Genomic DNA, 16,525 nt, shown 5'->3' with positions numbered 1-16,525 from the left:
CTTGTTGCATCTGAACCCTGGTCCGTCTTTAACTCGCTCGAGTGAGAGAGAAACTGGTTCTCTAGGTTCCCCATGCCAGGACTGACCTTGGAAAAACAGTGCAGCAAACTCTTGGAATATTTTACAGCATGCCCTTCGGACACTTTAGGAATGTTGTTTTTTATCCGCACAATACCTGCCTGTATCTAGTGTTGTATGGTCTCGTCTTGTCTCGGTCTCAGGCTGGGCAGACTCCAGATTTAAAATCAAGACCGCCACTGATCGGCTCTTTTTCAAGGTCATTACTGTGATAAGAAGGAAAACACCTCTTGAATAACTTAAATTAATTTGCAGTTGGTTTTTTATCCCCCAGTTATGATCTGCAACCTTCCCGGTGTTCAGTCTAAGTGAGTGACCCCCCCTGCACACAAGGTGATGATTTATCAGTGATGTTTATGGTCTTGTCTCGGTCTCGGAGCACTCAGGTCTCGGGTATGTCTTGGTCTCGGTTAGTGTGGTCTTGACTTCATCACTAGCTGTAACTGTTTAATTACATTGTAGACATTTCAAGCTTTTTAAATTATTCTTCTTATTGCTCTCTTATCTCTTTTATTTGACGTCTGTGGTCGATGATGACGATGCGAGAGCTTCAAATTTCTCCAAATCAGCTAAAAAAAAACATTCAAAAGAATATTACGTAAATTAAATTCAAGGTTCTCGACCTCGTAAAGAAAGGGAGACTCGATACTCGAGGCTCTTCATCTGAAGTCTGATTCTTTACCTGAATTCATAAATGCCAACATTAGCATATGAATGGTTTTGAAAAGGTTGAACGAGTTTGGACTTTTGAATGCTTGAGGTTTGAAGCCTTCACTCTTATGTAACACCGAGGGATCAGCGCTTTTATTACAAAAAAGACGATGAAACACGAGAGCCCGGTGGAGGAGGAGCTTTGATTGTTTGTGATTGGATTTTGTTTTGATGTGTACGCCCGGCGAGGAGATGTGGTCCTGATTTGAGTTATGTTTTCTGCTCTGCTGTGTTCAAACAATGCGGGTCAGAGAGATCGTGTTGCCTTCTTTTTTTCCATTGTCCTTGGAGAGTTTGCAGCAACCCAACGAGTGGCTCACTGAAAGTCTGTGTTTGCATGAATAATAGCTCCAGACCTGAAAAACCCAGCCAGCAAATACGCTCCTCTCGGAGAAGATTGATGATATGAAGACAGATATTCTCATTTAACGCGTCGTATAGAGGACGTCGGCTACTACCTCAGGAGACCCCGCCCCCCCCCCTCCTGTGAACAACTGCATCAGGAGCAGTCATCCTGAAATTCTCTGAATACTTTTAGGGGTGCATGTGCAGTGTTTCCCCTACCATTTTTTTTTTTTTAAGATTTATTTTTGGGCTTTTTGTGCCTTTATTGTAGAGATAGGATAGCGGATAGAGTCGGAAATCAGGGAAAGAAGTCATTTAAGGATACCTTTCCGATAGAAAAGGACATCTGTCATTAAAAGTAACACATGAACACCAAGATTCCTTCAAGTGTTTGTGTTGACGTGTCGGCATGTCGGCTTGTCCCCAACACTGTAAACCTAGGGGAAACACTGATGTGTGAAAAACGGCTTTAGATACAGGTCAGGGTGTCATCACCTCGCTTTCACACCTTTTTGTCAAGCCCCAGTTAGCCATCAGCTTCCCTCAGATTCTGAGTCTGTGGTGACAGAGCGATGTTTTGTATCACTGTCCGCCAAAACAAACAAAATCACCCCTCACTCAATCACATCCGGGTCACTTCTGGCATTTGGTACATTCCCTTTCCGTCAAGATTCTGTCGTTTGACATCTTGTAATTTTGTTTTGAACTTCCCATGATTTGTCTTTTTATTGCACGTCATTTCATTAAACTATTGTATTGCACATGGCAGATTTTCCTCATCCTGTGCAGACGTATTGTCTTAGTCTTAGTTAGGTGGAAGTTAATAAAATACACACTAATTTGGAGGAAGTCCTTTAAAAAGCTTAAATTTAACTTGTACTGAAGATTTTTTTAACTGTTTTTCTTTGCTACCCAGTTTGTTATAATCCGTGCATCTCCCTCTTCACACTCCTCTCTGTGCTTTGTGCGTGGGCTGCAGCTGCTGTGGCGTTTTATATTTTCAATACATCAATACGAGGTCATTTTATTCCTGCAGCCGAGTGCAGCCTGTTTTAGTCCACACTTTGATTTACCGTTGATTGCTCCGTTTTAGTTCTTCATGTTTTGTTCACTACACATCTTACTGATTGGACCTTCAATCAACTAGATGGTTACCCCAGTGTAATCTTTTGTTGCAGCCCTATTTTAAGTTTATTCTTCTATCATAAAATTACAGCTTTTTTTCACACAAATAAATCTGCTTTTGATTCAGTCAAATCCTCCTGTTGTCTGTATTCCTGACCTCGTCTCACTGCGGTTAACCATAATGACATTTTCATTATTTCTGTGTCTTTAAATCCTCCACACGGAGCTCTCTGAACGGATTACAGATGTTTTGTTGTGTTATTTTCTCGGCTGTTACCATCAATCCTGTAAACATTTCAAAACCGGAGAGTCTTAGATTTAATCCTCTCGTCGCTCCGTCCAAAATGATTATTTTCACGTCTTTTGACCCCAACGTTTCATTCCCCCTTGGCTCCTGAGGTGTGACTCTGAAGGATTTAATCGAGAGTAGACTTTTACACACTGTTCCTGCTCGTGTTTGCTCAGGATTTCAGATGCAAACATGCACACGAGAGCTCGACGTGGAGCACTTTCTCTTCCTCCGCGTCTGAAATATTGGCCTGTTGTCTGTTGCTGTAGAAACAGTTGGTGCGCGGTCGTCTCTAATCTGATTGTCGTCCCTCCTGCGTACACAAGCCTCTCCCCTCACAGCTGCTCCGGGCTCACCGCTGTGTTCTCTGAGATTTCTTATTGCCATGGAAATGCAGACAAACACACCGATGATGATGACGATGATGATGATGAATGCACAGGGTGAATTATTTAGAGAGTAACTCGACACTGAGCTGGACAGCATTGTTTCACTGACCTCTTTGGTTCAGTGTTTCTCGTCTGACCACACCCTGTTGGAGTCACAACTGCAACCTTTGTGCTCAGAGACGAGTTAGGACCTGTGTTTTAACGTCTGGGGGATATTTTACTGTTCGAAAGACGAATAGTTACGAGAAGCTTTTCAGATAGCTTCAGGCGACGTGTTTTTCTCTCCACTGACAGGCTCACATTGTTCCTCTAAGTCTTATAAGACATTGAGTTAAGAAGTTGTGGCTCAGTGGTAGAGTCGGTCGACTCTCAACATGAAAATTGGGGGTTTGATCCCCAGCTCCTACAGCCACATGTCCGATGTGTCCTCGGGCAAGACACTTAACCCCAAGTTGCCCTCGCTGCTTTGTCGGCGGTTTGTGAATGGATGAGTTAATACTAATGGTCTCTTTACACAGCAGCCTCTACCATCAGTGTGTGAATGTGTATGAATGGATGAGTTAATACTGATGGACTCTTTACACAGCGGCCTCTACCATCAGTGTGTGAATGGATGAGTTAATACTGATGGACTCTTTACTCAGCGGCCTCTACCATCAGTGTGTGAATGTGTATGAATGGATGAGTTAATACTGATGGTCTCTTTACACAGCGGCCTCTACCATCAGTGTGTGAATGTGTATGAATGGATGAGTTAATACTGATGGACTCTTTACTCAGCAGCCTCTACCATCAGTGTGTGAAGGTGAAGGTGTGACCTGCGGTGTAAAAGCACTTTGACCAGTCTAGAAAAAGTCGCCATGCAAGCTGATGTCCATTTGCTATTTACCATAAAGTAAGATGTTTTTTTAAAACCACAAACATCTGTTACTTTGCTCTATACAAAGCTGCCTGACTTGAGTTGCTCAATACCTACCCCCAACAGTAAAAGCTTTGGTCCAAATAACCAACAGTGTACCCCAGTGTAGCCAGCCTATAATCTCAGGTGCTGCTCGGTTGCAGGAACAAACAACGAAAGATAAATCAATAATCCATGGCACTCTGAAAATCACTTTACGGTAACTTTATTGCAAATGCGTTTTGCCTGCAGCTTCCTCAGGTTTGCATCATCACAGGGCGTACACAGGTGTGTTAAATACATACAGTCATGTAAGATATACTTTCTAAATTCTACGATTTAAACTCAGTCTTACATTCTGTTGTTGAACAAGCTACACACAAAGTCTGAAATACACACATGCACAAACAGGCACAAACAGGACAAACAGGACAAATACACACACATGCACAAACAGGATCCTGTGGACATGCACTGATGGAGAGATGTGAGAGTGAGGGGGCTGCACACGGCGATTCATTACACTTAAATATAGTGATCAAGGTCCTTTCCACTATGGTTTACTGAATATAATGAGCTGAATGCAAAAATAAAAGCTTTGGTGTTTGCAACTAGAGCCCGACCGATTCATGCAAAGCAGATTTACAAAACATTAAAACCCTTTTTGAAGTGTAAAATAGCACATTGACAACATGTCACATGAGGAAAAAACTGAGAAATTAAATTGTTTTAGGGATTCTAAATGCACAAGTTGTATTTGATACCAGCAACTTGTTAGAAAACAGTGAGGACACGGTCATGTTTTCCACTCTGCGAGCGTTTCCAAGCATCTTTCAACATGCAACATTTTCAGGTGATGAGCCAGTTATCACTTTGGCATTTATATTATTATTTTGTTCATTCATTCATATCATTTATGTTATTTTTGTTGGGTTTGGATTTGGAGCTGGAGTCTGAGGCTGCATTTTGCATCATAAACATCAAACCAGACGATTTTAATCCACAGGAATTATCCCCGGGAACGTCCATGTGATGCACGCTTAGCGGCATGACTTATGGTAAAGATAGTTTACATGTTCCAGATGTTTAATTGAACCGGATGTTTCCCATCAGCGAGCTGGAGGTCAGATAGTCAGACACACTGAAGCTTCATCAGCCGGTTGTTATGTCACTGCCAGCATGTGGCCTAATCTCAGCATAATTTAGTATCATCAGTAATCCACATCGTGTGTGTGTGTGAGGGGGCGGGGCAGGCTGGCACAGTTCCCCTGACTCACTAGAGGAGTTGTGTAAGGATCAGCTGGATGTGTGGCGCTGCGTGCATACGTCATTGTCTGCAACTCGGAGGGGGGTCGCTCTAAATCTGCCGATTATTATTCCGAACCCTGTCGACGTCTGAGTGAATATTTGACTCTCACTGTCATGTTTTTCCTGCAGAATATGAGCGAGGGAGAGTCGCTAAAACACACAATGCACATTGAGCTGGAAACCGTCCCATCAAGGTTACCGCTGCATCTGCTGTTTTTTAATCTCACACGCACCGACGATATCACTGACAAGAAACCCTGCAGATGGAAACCAGACCTGCCGCCTTCCGAGGAGACTCTTAATTATCTCACAGGAGAAAACAAAACATAAATATTGTCCACGTTATTCGTGGCTGACAGATGCGGATACGACTTCCTGGCAGTAATAACACTAATTGTGTTTGTTGCTTATTATAGGATATTCTTTCTCGTTGAAAGATGTAACATTGTGCTTCCTTCAGGATAAGATGTTTATCTGCTGCAAGAATTAAAACAAAATCGTCAGAGTTTTCATTTTTTTCTCGCACTAACCAGGCCCCTTAAAGGCAGAGTGAACGGACCCTCTGCAGATGTAATCAAATCAGTGCATGTGTGTTGTATCAGTAGTGATAGCACTATAACCTCCTACCTAACAGTCACATCCTCAGCCTGGGTCTGATCAGATTTTGGAGCTGACTGTTGTTGTTGCTTTGGGGTCAGATGCCCGAGCCTCTTTTATTTTCAGCCATCAGTATTCCGGGGCGGCTGTGGCTCAGTTGGTAGAGTCTATCGTCTTTCAACCGGAAGGTCAGGGGTTCCATCCCCAGCTCCTGCAGCCACATGTCTGATATGTCCTTGGTCAAGACACTTCTTCAGCGGCGTATGGATGGTCTCTTTACACAGTAGCCTCTACCATCAGTGTGTGAATGTGTAGGTGTGACCTGCGGTGTAAAAGCGCTTTGAGTCGACAGAAGACTAGAAAAATATATACAAGCTCAAGTCCATTCTTGTGGAAAATAGTAAATGGGCGCCGGATAGTCGTATAGCAGTAATGACGCTCGACCCATTTACAGAGGCTGCAGTCATCTTTGCAGCGGCCGTGGCTTCAAATCTGACCTCGGCCCTTTGCTGCATGTCACCCCCCCCCCCACTCTCTCTCTGGCAGGTGTGTAGGAGAGGATTGCATCCTTCAAAATTTGCAGGAACACTTTATTTTAGACAGTGTGCAGGAGTTTGCCTGCAATTTCCGGTGATTTAAAACCAGAAATAATCCATCAACGGGTGCAGAGGACATCTGTTCATGTTGTAGAGGTATCAAAACAGATTTCAATATCGTTAGATTTTGTCGAGTAGTTTATCAAAGTTTTAAATTCTGGTATCCTGCAGCCAGCATCTCTGTGAGTCATTTCATCGTCTTCATGTTCTGATGGTTTATCGTGGTGCTTGCTTCTCTGCAGCCTCAGGCACGGCGATCACACCTCTGATTGACAGGTGTCCACGCTCTAACTCTGACCAGCTGAGGGAGTGGGAGGGGAAGAACAATGCACGTCTCGCCTGAAGCCAAAAAAGTTGCATAACGTAGCTCAACAGATGGAGGCGAACACAGATGGCACAGATAAAGAGCGAGAAAGGAAAAAAAAAAAGGGACAAACAGGAACGCGGATAGTGCAGCAAAAACAATCCAAATCAGCCCGAACTCCTTCTGTGCACATGAGTGTGAGTCGACTTATTAATCGAAAACGCCAACCCTCTGCATGTCGTACAGCCTGTTGAAACTGTAGAAAACAAACGATACACTCTCAAGTTTCTGTGCCCCCCCCTGACGACCCCCTGCAGGGACAGGACCCCCATTTTGAAACCAATGATTATCTTATTCAACTAAAGGGTGCTGAGCTAGTTTGTCGCGGAGTTTGAAGGGTTTTGAAGTTGGTTTCAACAAAGATGGAGGTGTATTTATTTAATTAGAATTGAAAGATAATCAAATTTCAGTCTCTAAAGGGGCCGCACAACTTTTTGTACGAGTTGCATCGTTCCAAAAATCTGTTTCTGGTTCGGTAGTTCACAAATGTTTGAGAGTTTCACTTAAAGGCAGGGTTGTTTTTAAGAAAAATAATTATTGAAAAACTCTAATTTTGAAAGTAGCATTCCTTCAGTGCTCCGTCTACACCCTCCCCTCTGTACTCCCTAAAAATCAACGCCCCCTCACTTACATGCACCATGAGCGCAGACAGGTCAGACAGTTGAATAGATTTTTCCTTTGTGGTGAAAATGGAGCGGAAGAGTTTAAAATCTTCGCTAGTCATTGTGGAGAAAGTTCCCCGCAGAGAGGGCAGTGAAACTAAACGGTCTTATCCCGATCTCAGTGCGGACACGAGGAACAGGAAGTTTCAAAAACATCACAGGAACGCGGTGCATGGTGGCTCCTGGTTCTTCGGAGGTGTGAGCATAGATTAGAAGTAACTTTACCAAGAAGAGTTTTTTTTAAAGAAGCTTCAGGGGGGTTTATACCTGCGTACCTTCAAGGATGACCAATCAGACTCAGTATGAGGTCACAGTGATGACAATCGGGAAGGGGTTAATGCGACTTGTTTATTGGTGTTTATGTGTCAAATCTGTTTGCAGCTGCACAGTTTGAGTCTAACACCGTGCTGTATTGACCCACACTCGACACTCTCATCCACCCCCCCGTAGGTCACAGTCAGTATGTAGGTTAATCGATATCAGTGATCGGAGCGGTCCACACACAATCCAGAGGAGATAGACTCACTTATTTGATCCATACTGACTTCTATCACTTCTAATAAATCAGTCAGACCCGGAGGTCGCTGATTCTCAGGGTTCGTTTCTGCAGCAACAATTAAAGGAAGAATGTTGAGTTTTTGATCCAGAAGATGACCACCAGCATGAAACCAAAAACAAACCGCTGGTTGTTGACACCTCCTCCACACTGAATCCTACAGAGACACACATCTTTTATACACAAGGGGAGGAGCCGGCCGTCCCGTCCATTTAAACACGGCTCTGACGACAACACAGCCAGCGGGACTCGAGCTTCTCCCTCATTGTAGACAGTCATGACTCAGAGACACATTTACACAGACTTGATTTCTGATATATTTATGAGTAACATCTCATTCTTCCTTTTAATATCTGCAGCTCCTCCCTGATGAATAAATGAACACGGCACTCACGGCATCAAGCGGCTTCACGACTGTTATCACACCACTTTAGTAAGCACGCTCATGTTCGTGTCACACGTTAACGCTCTTCATTTGTTTACATGTAAATGTCCCCACAAGACTAGCAAAGCGACGCTGGCTGCTGCTGCCGACCTTTCTCTCCTCTCATTAGTCAAATTGTTTGCTTCGGGGTCATGTTTGGGATTAATGTTTCAGTTTATAATCAGAGTCCTTCATTAGAGAGAAAACACAGAAAAATGGGTCAGCGGTGGGTGTTGGGAAGTTAAAAGGATCTGTGCGAATTGTGCGCCGCGCCGCCCGAGTGCCGTTTTTATTTGTCATGGAAATACTGAGTGGGTGCTGGATGAGGGGGAGCAGGTGTGTGTGTGTGTGTGTGTGGATGAAGTACCTCGCTGTGCTCTGTGTGTCTGTCAGAGAGACTGACACTATAATCACATCGCACCATAACGACATAAACAAAGCTCTCTTTTCACACAGTGCTGCTTTTATTCCCTCACCTACACAATATTTATATTTAAATATGTCCTTTATTTATCGCTGTACAGATCCAATAATGTTATATAACACTCAGGGCGGGGTGCAGTGGAGTAACGCTGACGTCATGATCTTGATAAAAGTGTTTCTATCTGGACTAGAATCCAGAGAAGTTCACCCGTCCCTCGCGTGTTTGGTGAGAAAAGGCTTCAAAAATGTCTAAAACAGAAGAAAATGTTAGTAAGTGTGAACGTTTTCTGCAAATCCTAAGATTGAAAATCATGATCTTTGCAGAAAACCCCCAAACTGTGAGTGTTTTCTGTCAAAATGTGAGAAGGAGGAGGAGGAGGAGGAGGAGGAGGAGGAGGTGTGACGTTGTTGTTGAGGAGGCAGAAAAAGAGCCAGAAGGTTAAGAGGAGGAGGTCTGGTTTTTGGATTTGCTCTCGACATTGACGTCGTTTTCTTTCAACGACAGCCTCCCCCACATCAAACAGGAATTATCTGTGTTACATTCTTACATTTTAAAAAGACAGAATGAGTAAAAAAATAAAATAGAAGTCACACTCTATTGCTGCAAAGAAAGTATAAACAGAATCACTTTGACTTTATTTTGCTTTAAGACCTGTGCAGACACACAAGTGTTCAAACGTGGATTTCTGCACACATGAGCATGCACATAAATAATGCACAGTTACATTACGCAGCATAAATGAATAACACGGACAGAGTGAGCAGCTAACACCGTTAAACAGTTTGCTCCCAGAGAGAAAAATGTGCCAAAGCCTCTGAAGGAAAGAGTGCTGAAGCTTCAAAAACCTCCTGAATATGTCTCGTTAATAATCGAGGTCTCGAAGTCGGTGTGTGTGGAATCTGAAGCAGGACGACTTGAAACTCGAGAATCTTTTTAAATCTGAAAATAAAAGATCTGGAAGCAGATTCTACAGGATGTCGATGTTTGATGCTCGACTGCTTGAACGACAGACTCTCAGATTTGACTCATGGATGGTTTATTTAGTGTTTGTGCTTTGTGTCTCTTCTGTCTGTAACTTTGTGTTCATGCTGCTGACGGTCTCGGCCAGGTCTCCTCGAAAAAGAGGTTCTCAATCTCAACAGGACAAGCGTGGTTAAACTGTGTTTCTGTCATAGTCAGATCTCTGAAACCTTTGCCCGATTTCAGGATGGTTTCTGCGATTGTGGTCGACACCTTTTCTCGATAAACATCCAGTATTTCCTCATCCGTCAGCCCCTTGTGACTGGATCCTGTATCTGACAGGAGAGTGAAGTTTTGCTCATGGACTGTCTGCATTTCAATCAGGAGACAGCGCCCTCCTCTGGTCATTTCAAGCAGTGCATAGAGTAACGTTGAGTTTGTCTGGTGTTTGGTTGTGCAAGTTAAAAGTCAACCAGTGAGCAGATTGATTTAGGGGTTTGTGAGCAAATTGTAAAGATAAAAAACTGCAGATTAAAGCTAATTTTTACCAAGTACTGTGTGTATCGCAGCCTTGTATTGATATATCTTACTATCACTGTACGATTACAGCTCTATTAATGCAGAAAAACATGCCTGATCTGCTCCTACATAACCATGAAGAACACACTACAGTGCATTAATCTGCCTCCTGTTTGAATAACTTTGAAACAGTTTTAGAAAGTTAACGTTTCAGGAATATAACTTGATATGTGTGAGCTGCGAGCTGTTAATTTTTTTTCTAGAAGAGTCTTTGACAACCACCCGGGTAGCCCTGAGTTTAAAAGGTTACATTTTCAAGATATGCTTTTAGAGGAGGGACAGAGATACTGCTAGAGAGGAAGGAGAATACTAAGTTTATATAGTTCTGCATGACCTCGACCATCTGACTTTGGGTCCTTCTACTTCATTTTTTCACTTCCTGGCTGCACCGTTTGAAAGTTCAGCCTGTTTTGGAGCGGATTGATACGCAGTATAGAAGCTCACACACTGCAGGATGTAGTCTGTATTTTATTTTGAAGGAACAAGCTACTGACTCCATCTTTAATAAGTGCTATAAACCTGCAATGAAGGATGTTTTTGCAGTCCTGGTTTGATGAATTTGTAAGCGAACAGCTGGACAGCAATCATTTGGAGGAACATTTGAGTCCACTTGTTGAATGCAACGCTGCATTTATGTGGTGTGGGAATTCTCACAAACAGTAGTTTTCCCACTGCGTAAATTCACTCAAACTCCCCCTTACAGTCTGGAAAGAAATTTAAATTGTAAAGCTTAAAACTCGACATCAAATTATGCAGAAACGTGGTTTACAGAGTTACTGTTGGCAGGATTGTAAAACCCATTTATGATTTCATTCATTCATGCATCAGAGTTCATCTGCTCAAATGTAATTTAATGAATGTTATCAGGCTGTAAAAGTTAGTCACCGTGACCTTGAATGACCTAGATTAGTTAGAAAAGTTATTTATTTGCATCTACCTGATAAAAGAGTCCGGTAGAAAAAGTGTTATCGTGGCTTTAGGAGCATTCTCTGGTGTCTGCAACAAAATCACAAATGACTAGAAACAGTTATAAACAAGTTTAAAGAGGACATATTATCCTCCTTCTCCACCTTTCTAAACAGTCTCCTGTGGTCTTATGCAGACCACAAACAAAGGACTGGATAAGTTTATTTCACATTTTGTGGGTCGGTAGACACTCAGGTTACCAAAATATGTTCAAAAACACAGTGAATGGATTTTTCATAATATGTCCCCTTTAAGCTGAACAATTAAACACAACACGTCTTCTTTGTAGCATGCATAATGTTTCAATTTTTTAATATAAACCTCTAAAGCAGACATCAGACTGAAAGATGATGTCCAATCTTTGAAAATGTGGCCATCATTGGTGCTTTGAATGTAGAAAAACAAACACTTTTTCTCCCACTTTTAGCTCAGATTTTTGTCTCCACCAAGTCTAGAGGGAAGTTAAGGTTATAAATAATGTAATAAAAGTCATGTGCGTTCGTTTATCTCCACGTTAGGTACAAAAACAAAAAAGGAAATCAATCGACAAAGTCAGAAGTCAAAAAGTCAGCGAGGGAGTTTCAGTCAGGCAGGAGAGAGAACAGCTCACACAGGGGCCCTGATTGTTTTCATTATCCACTTCCTGGTTTGAGCCGGGCGGGGAGGATCAGTGTGTGAGTGTGTTTACCAAAGTGTGTGTGTGTGTGCAGCGTGCGATATAGCTGTGTGTGTGCGAGGGTGTCAGTCTCACATGGAGTGTAATTAAAATCAGGAAGAAACTAAAGAAGAAGAAGAAGAAGACAGCAAGGAGAGAGGAGAGGAGTGGAGGAAAGTGTGAAGGGAGGAGGGAAGAAAAGAAGGAGAAGAAAAGGAGGAGGAAGAGGAGAAGAAGAAAGAGAGAAGAAGAGGAGTAAAGCTCTGATACTGATACTATTGCTGCTGACAGCTCCACTCCTGCATGGAGACGTGAGGAGGAATGCAGGGGAGGATTATCTCTCCCTCAGGACCCAGCACTAATCTCTACACACAAACACACACGCACACACACGCACACACACACACACACACACACACCTTGTGTCTTGTAAAAGACCTTTGGCATGTGGATTATTGACTTTGTAGCTTCAGCAGGGCAGCCATGTTTGAAGTTCTGCAGCACTGGAGGAGTGATATAACTGAACATTTTGAATGCTGAACATGATTTCTCAGGTAGAGGTTTTTTCTTTGTTGGTGTTTTTGGGGAAGTTTGAAACGCCGTTGTTGCTCCACCTGCTGCACGAAAGTCGAATGCAACAGTTCAATGATTAAACTGTGGGTGCAGCACTTTGACTTAACAGAAAAGTGAATAACTTGATCATGTTTTCGTACATTTATATGAGAAGACTTTTCTACAATGTGGTTTAAATCGCAGTGCATAAATCAGGCGTTTTAGCTGTGGACCCTCAAGTGGGCTTTGACTTGTAGTTCTTTTCTTAAAGGTTCATTATGGTACTCAAACTGTCGTACTTTAGAAGTTAAGAAAAGTATTTAGAGTATAGCACGGCCATTTTTAAGTGAATCTCAGTTGTCAAATCTCCCGTGCAGACCTGTTTTTGTCCCGCTTTTATAGACATTTTTAAATTAGCCGTTTTTGTTATGGACCCTGGTGTGAGCCTTTGCCATCAACCGGCCTTCATTGTGATTCTTTAAGTGCTATTTTGAGTATTTTGGTTTATTCAAGTGGTAGGAATAACTGCAAAACGGCTGCAGAGGATTTCTCATACAAGCAGTTCTAGTTGTGGATACTGGGTTTTGTTACTCTTGTGTGTTTATAAGGCATATTTCATGCTATAACAACTTTATAAATCGACTAACGTGGTGTTGCTTGAGTCCCAAAGTCTAGTAAAGGATCTGACCAGAGGACTTGGAGGAGCGTTTGGAGGCTTATTTCGATTTATGAGAATATCTAAAATTCTGCAAGAGCGACAAAAACGTCCCCGTCGATATAAATCAGGTCATGAAACAGGAAGAATGGAGGGAATTCTTGCGATGGATCCAGACCAGGTACTAGACCCCGATGTGACGCGACGTGGAGCTGGACTCGCAGCCCGTGAGGACACCCTCGAAGAGCAAACGGAAAGAGAAGAAGAACGTTCGCTACAAGGAGGTGATGGAGATTTCAGCTCCGCCTCCTCCTCCTCTAACTCCTCCCTGCCTTCCTCCTCTTCCTCCTCCATCGTCCCGCTGGTGTTATCGCCTCCTCCGATCCGCGTGGAGGAGGAGAAGGAGGCGCTGACCGGCTGCTCCAAGTCTTTCACCGCACTCAAGATCTTCACCAGGAGGTAAGACTGAAGGAGGAGCAGAGAGATTAGATCACGCTGTCCGGGTTTGTTTTCAATGCACTTCAAACTTTGTGTTGTTTTGAACTTTTGAGAAGTACATTTAATGAAAACAGTCTGGATTACCTCGATCATAACACCGTGAAGTTGTTTTATTCATATCGTCAGTATTTGGAAAAACACATTTTTGCTCTCCAGAACGAAGCAATCAAACATATTTCTAAGATAGTTTAAATATAATCCCCACGATCTTGATTCCAATTTTTAAAGATATCAATACAGATTACATTATAAGACTGTAGAGCTGTGTGTCTTCACTGGTCTGACAATTCGATATCACAAACATCAGGATGTGTCGCATCCTTGGCGACTTTTTAATCAACGAAAACAAGCAGTCGGATAAAAAGTGCTCAACAAGTCGAAATAAATGTCTTTACACTGTAAACTAAATAAATTGATTATTTAGGTTCCAGCCGCGGACGGGAAATCCACAAACAACAGCAGAACAGAAAGATCGGTTATGTTCAATCACTTCATGACTGCAGACTCGACCCCGTCCGCATCGTGATGCATCGTGGTCACGAGTAATTTCAACCTCCCTATAAAACACGTTGCAGTTTAACATGGACCTCATTCAGACCTCATTTGTCCGCCTGCAAAAGCAACAAAACACATCCGAGTGTAAGCTCCAGATTAATTTATGACCTATGAAATAGAAGCGTCTGCCTTTTTTATAAAATGGATCAGTTCATGTATTTTTTTGAAAACGTGGTATCAAAAAAGAAAATTTGACATCCTCGGACTGAAGATATTCCAAACTAAGAACAGAAACTGAAGTTCTTCATCCAATCAGATCTCACCTTTCCCAGTTTCAAACAAAAAGGCATTTTAAAAAAAACAAACAAAGTTTGAGGGTATTGCCGGTGGTGCGGCCTGCACAGATGTAGTAGTGGATATTGACCAGCAGGTGGAGCTATTGGCTGAGAGTCGGCTCACCGCCCTGATTAGAGCGAATGTGAACAGATGTGTGAGACTGAGAGCCACACTCGACTTAGACGGATCACAGCTGCAGTAACAACACGATGTCCTCTTGAGACGCACTGCCACACACGTGCTGTTTTTTTTACTGTTCACCTGTAAAGCATCACACAAGACAACAAAGGGTTAATCCAATCTTCTACTTATGAAGCCTGGATTTTCCCTCATTACTTGATGACAAAGTGCATGCTCCCGATTATATTTATGTGTTTGTGTGCACAACCTTGCCAGTGGGTCACTAGCCATCACATGGTCAGGGGACATGATTCCCACGGCAACAGGGGCCGCAGTTGTCATGCCAACAGCAACAACGATGACAGCCGTGCCTCCAGCTCGGCTGGACGCTGGAGTACACAAGTGTCAGTGTGTCATTGGAGGGAGGAGAGGGATCATGGGGCAGTGGTTTGTAACCCAACATTCAATAAAAGGCAACTAAGAGCAGAAAATTCTGAATTGAAAAGGAGGAAAAATTCAACTGTTGATTATATTTAATAAAACTCAGGAGACTTGAGAATTTAGTACCAAAAATATCTTTGTATTTGGAAATAGGTACCAAGACAAAACACTCAACTCAACTCACTCTTTTTGATGTAAGATTGACTTAGAGACCGGCTGTGAAGCTGCAGATAAATATTCACGTCAATGACGCGCACTAAACGTTGTTTGCGCACTAAAGTGTCTGATAACAAAAGGTGAAATTATTCCTACATTGATGGACATTTTTAACATCGCTCTCAGAACCACCATAACCCTGAACGCCGTTGACAAAAACAGTATTTTTGCATTACTCAGGAGTTGCTATCCTTCTTAAGTTTTGATTAATATGTACTTTTGTGTTACTGTGTGTTACACAAATTCTGTTTTTGTGCTGAACGAATCCTTTAAAACACCAGAGGTAAACTATCTCCATAGTGATAGCTCTGACCTCTCGTCACAAATCGATGTGTACTTCAAACGTCCTCCAGAGGAATAATTTAAAGGAAAAAATAAAGTAACATAAATCATGAAAGCGCTGCATGAACAGGTCGTTCCTGTTTGCTGCGTGTGTGAATGGGATGTTTTTGTGATAAAATCCTATTAGTCTATTTTGCATGTTGTTCTTTGTGCTCCAGTTTTGTATAACTCCCAAACTGCACGCTGCAGAAAGAGGACAGAGGTCACCTTTTTATGTGTGATATGTCACACTCACAATCTTTTTACTGTTTCCTCTTTCTGCTCGAGTGTGTGTACTTGTTCTATCTTTGCGGGGACTGTTTTTACCCCTGCAAGTTGGGGACCTTTTTTGCAAAGTGAGGACATTTTGGTAAATCATTTATTCTTCAAATCATTGTTTTCAGGATTAAGTATTAAATAGAATAATTGAGTTCTGGTGTCATTAAGCTCCTGGAAATAGCTTATGTCAATGAGGGGCCTCACTAAGATAGAAAAACAAGCACATGTGTGTGAATGTGTGGGTGAATATTTATCTGCTTGACAAGGAAGTACACTAAGCTATTTTAGTCCTCTCTCAGGCTCTCTCACTCTCTTTAAGCCACGCCTACTCTCTCTCTCTCTCCTTTCACACTCGTGGTGTCTCTCGCCCCTCCCTCCCTCCCTCTCTCTCTCTCTCTCTTTTCCCCATTAGCGATCACTGTACTTGAGGGTTTAGCGTGAGCTCTGCAGTTAGATAGATGAGAAAGAGGAGTGGAACCATGCATGGATAGCTTTCTCCTCCTTTGTCAGGTTGGCTCCTCACATTTTCTTGCTTTTTGAGAATATTTGTAATTTTAAAAAATCTGCATTTGCTCTATTTATTCTAACAAAATGTTGTGTTTCTTGTTAGCAACTTTAAGAAAACATCAGCAGTCTGTAACTCTGCCAAAGAGAAGTCAAGTTGTTAGGGTTCTGATGCAGTGCTG

The 16,525-nt window shown here is 42.5% G+C and overlaps 1 protein-coding gene across 9 annotated transcripts in view; it reads left to right on the top strand.

Moving 5' to 3' along the window:
- Window positions 1–16,525, top strand: part of dgkza (diacylglycerol kinase, zeta a) — an 83,953-nt gene that overhangs the window by 3,296 nt on the left and 64,132 nt on the right. For 4 of the 9 annotated variants that reach the window (XM_061032758.1, XM_061032756.1, XM_061032754.1 and 1 more), the window contains exon 1: window positions 16,241–16,349. The exons of 2 other annotated variants lie outside the window; for them this stretch is intronic. Coding sequence is in view for 1 of the 7 variants with exons in the window: in XM_061032763.1 (XP_060888746.1) it covers window positions 13,207–13,592 (386 nt within the window). In the remaining 6 variants the exon portion in view is untranslated. Of the gene's footprint in view, window positions 1–11,925; window positions 12,973–13,022; window positions 13,593–16,240; window positions 16,350–16,525 lie in introns of those variants that run through there. 3 more of the 9 variants (XM_061032757.1, XM_061032755.1, XM_061032763.1) reach the window with 2 other exon arrangements.

The sequence above is a fragment of the Labrus mixtus genome, chromosome 24 (assembly GCF_963584025.1).
Source record: "Labrus mixtus chromosome 24, fLabMix1.1, whole genome shotgun sequence".
NCBI classification, from domain to species: domain Eukaryota; kingdom Metazoa; phylum Chordata; class Actinopteri; order Labriformes; family Labridae; genus Labrus; species Labrus mixtus.
Note: the sequence above shows the minus strand (reverse complement) of the source record. Positions and strands in the feature narration are given on the sequence as shown.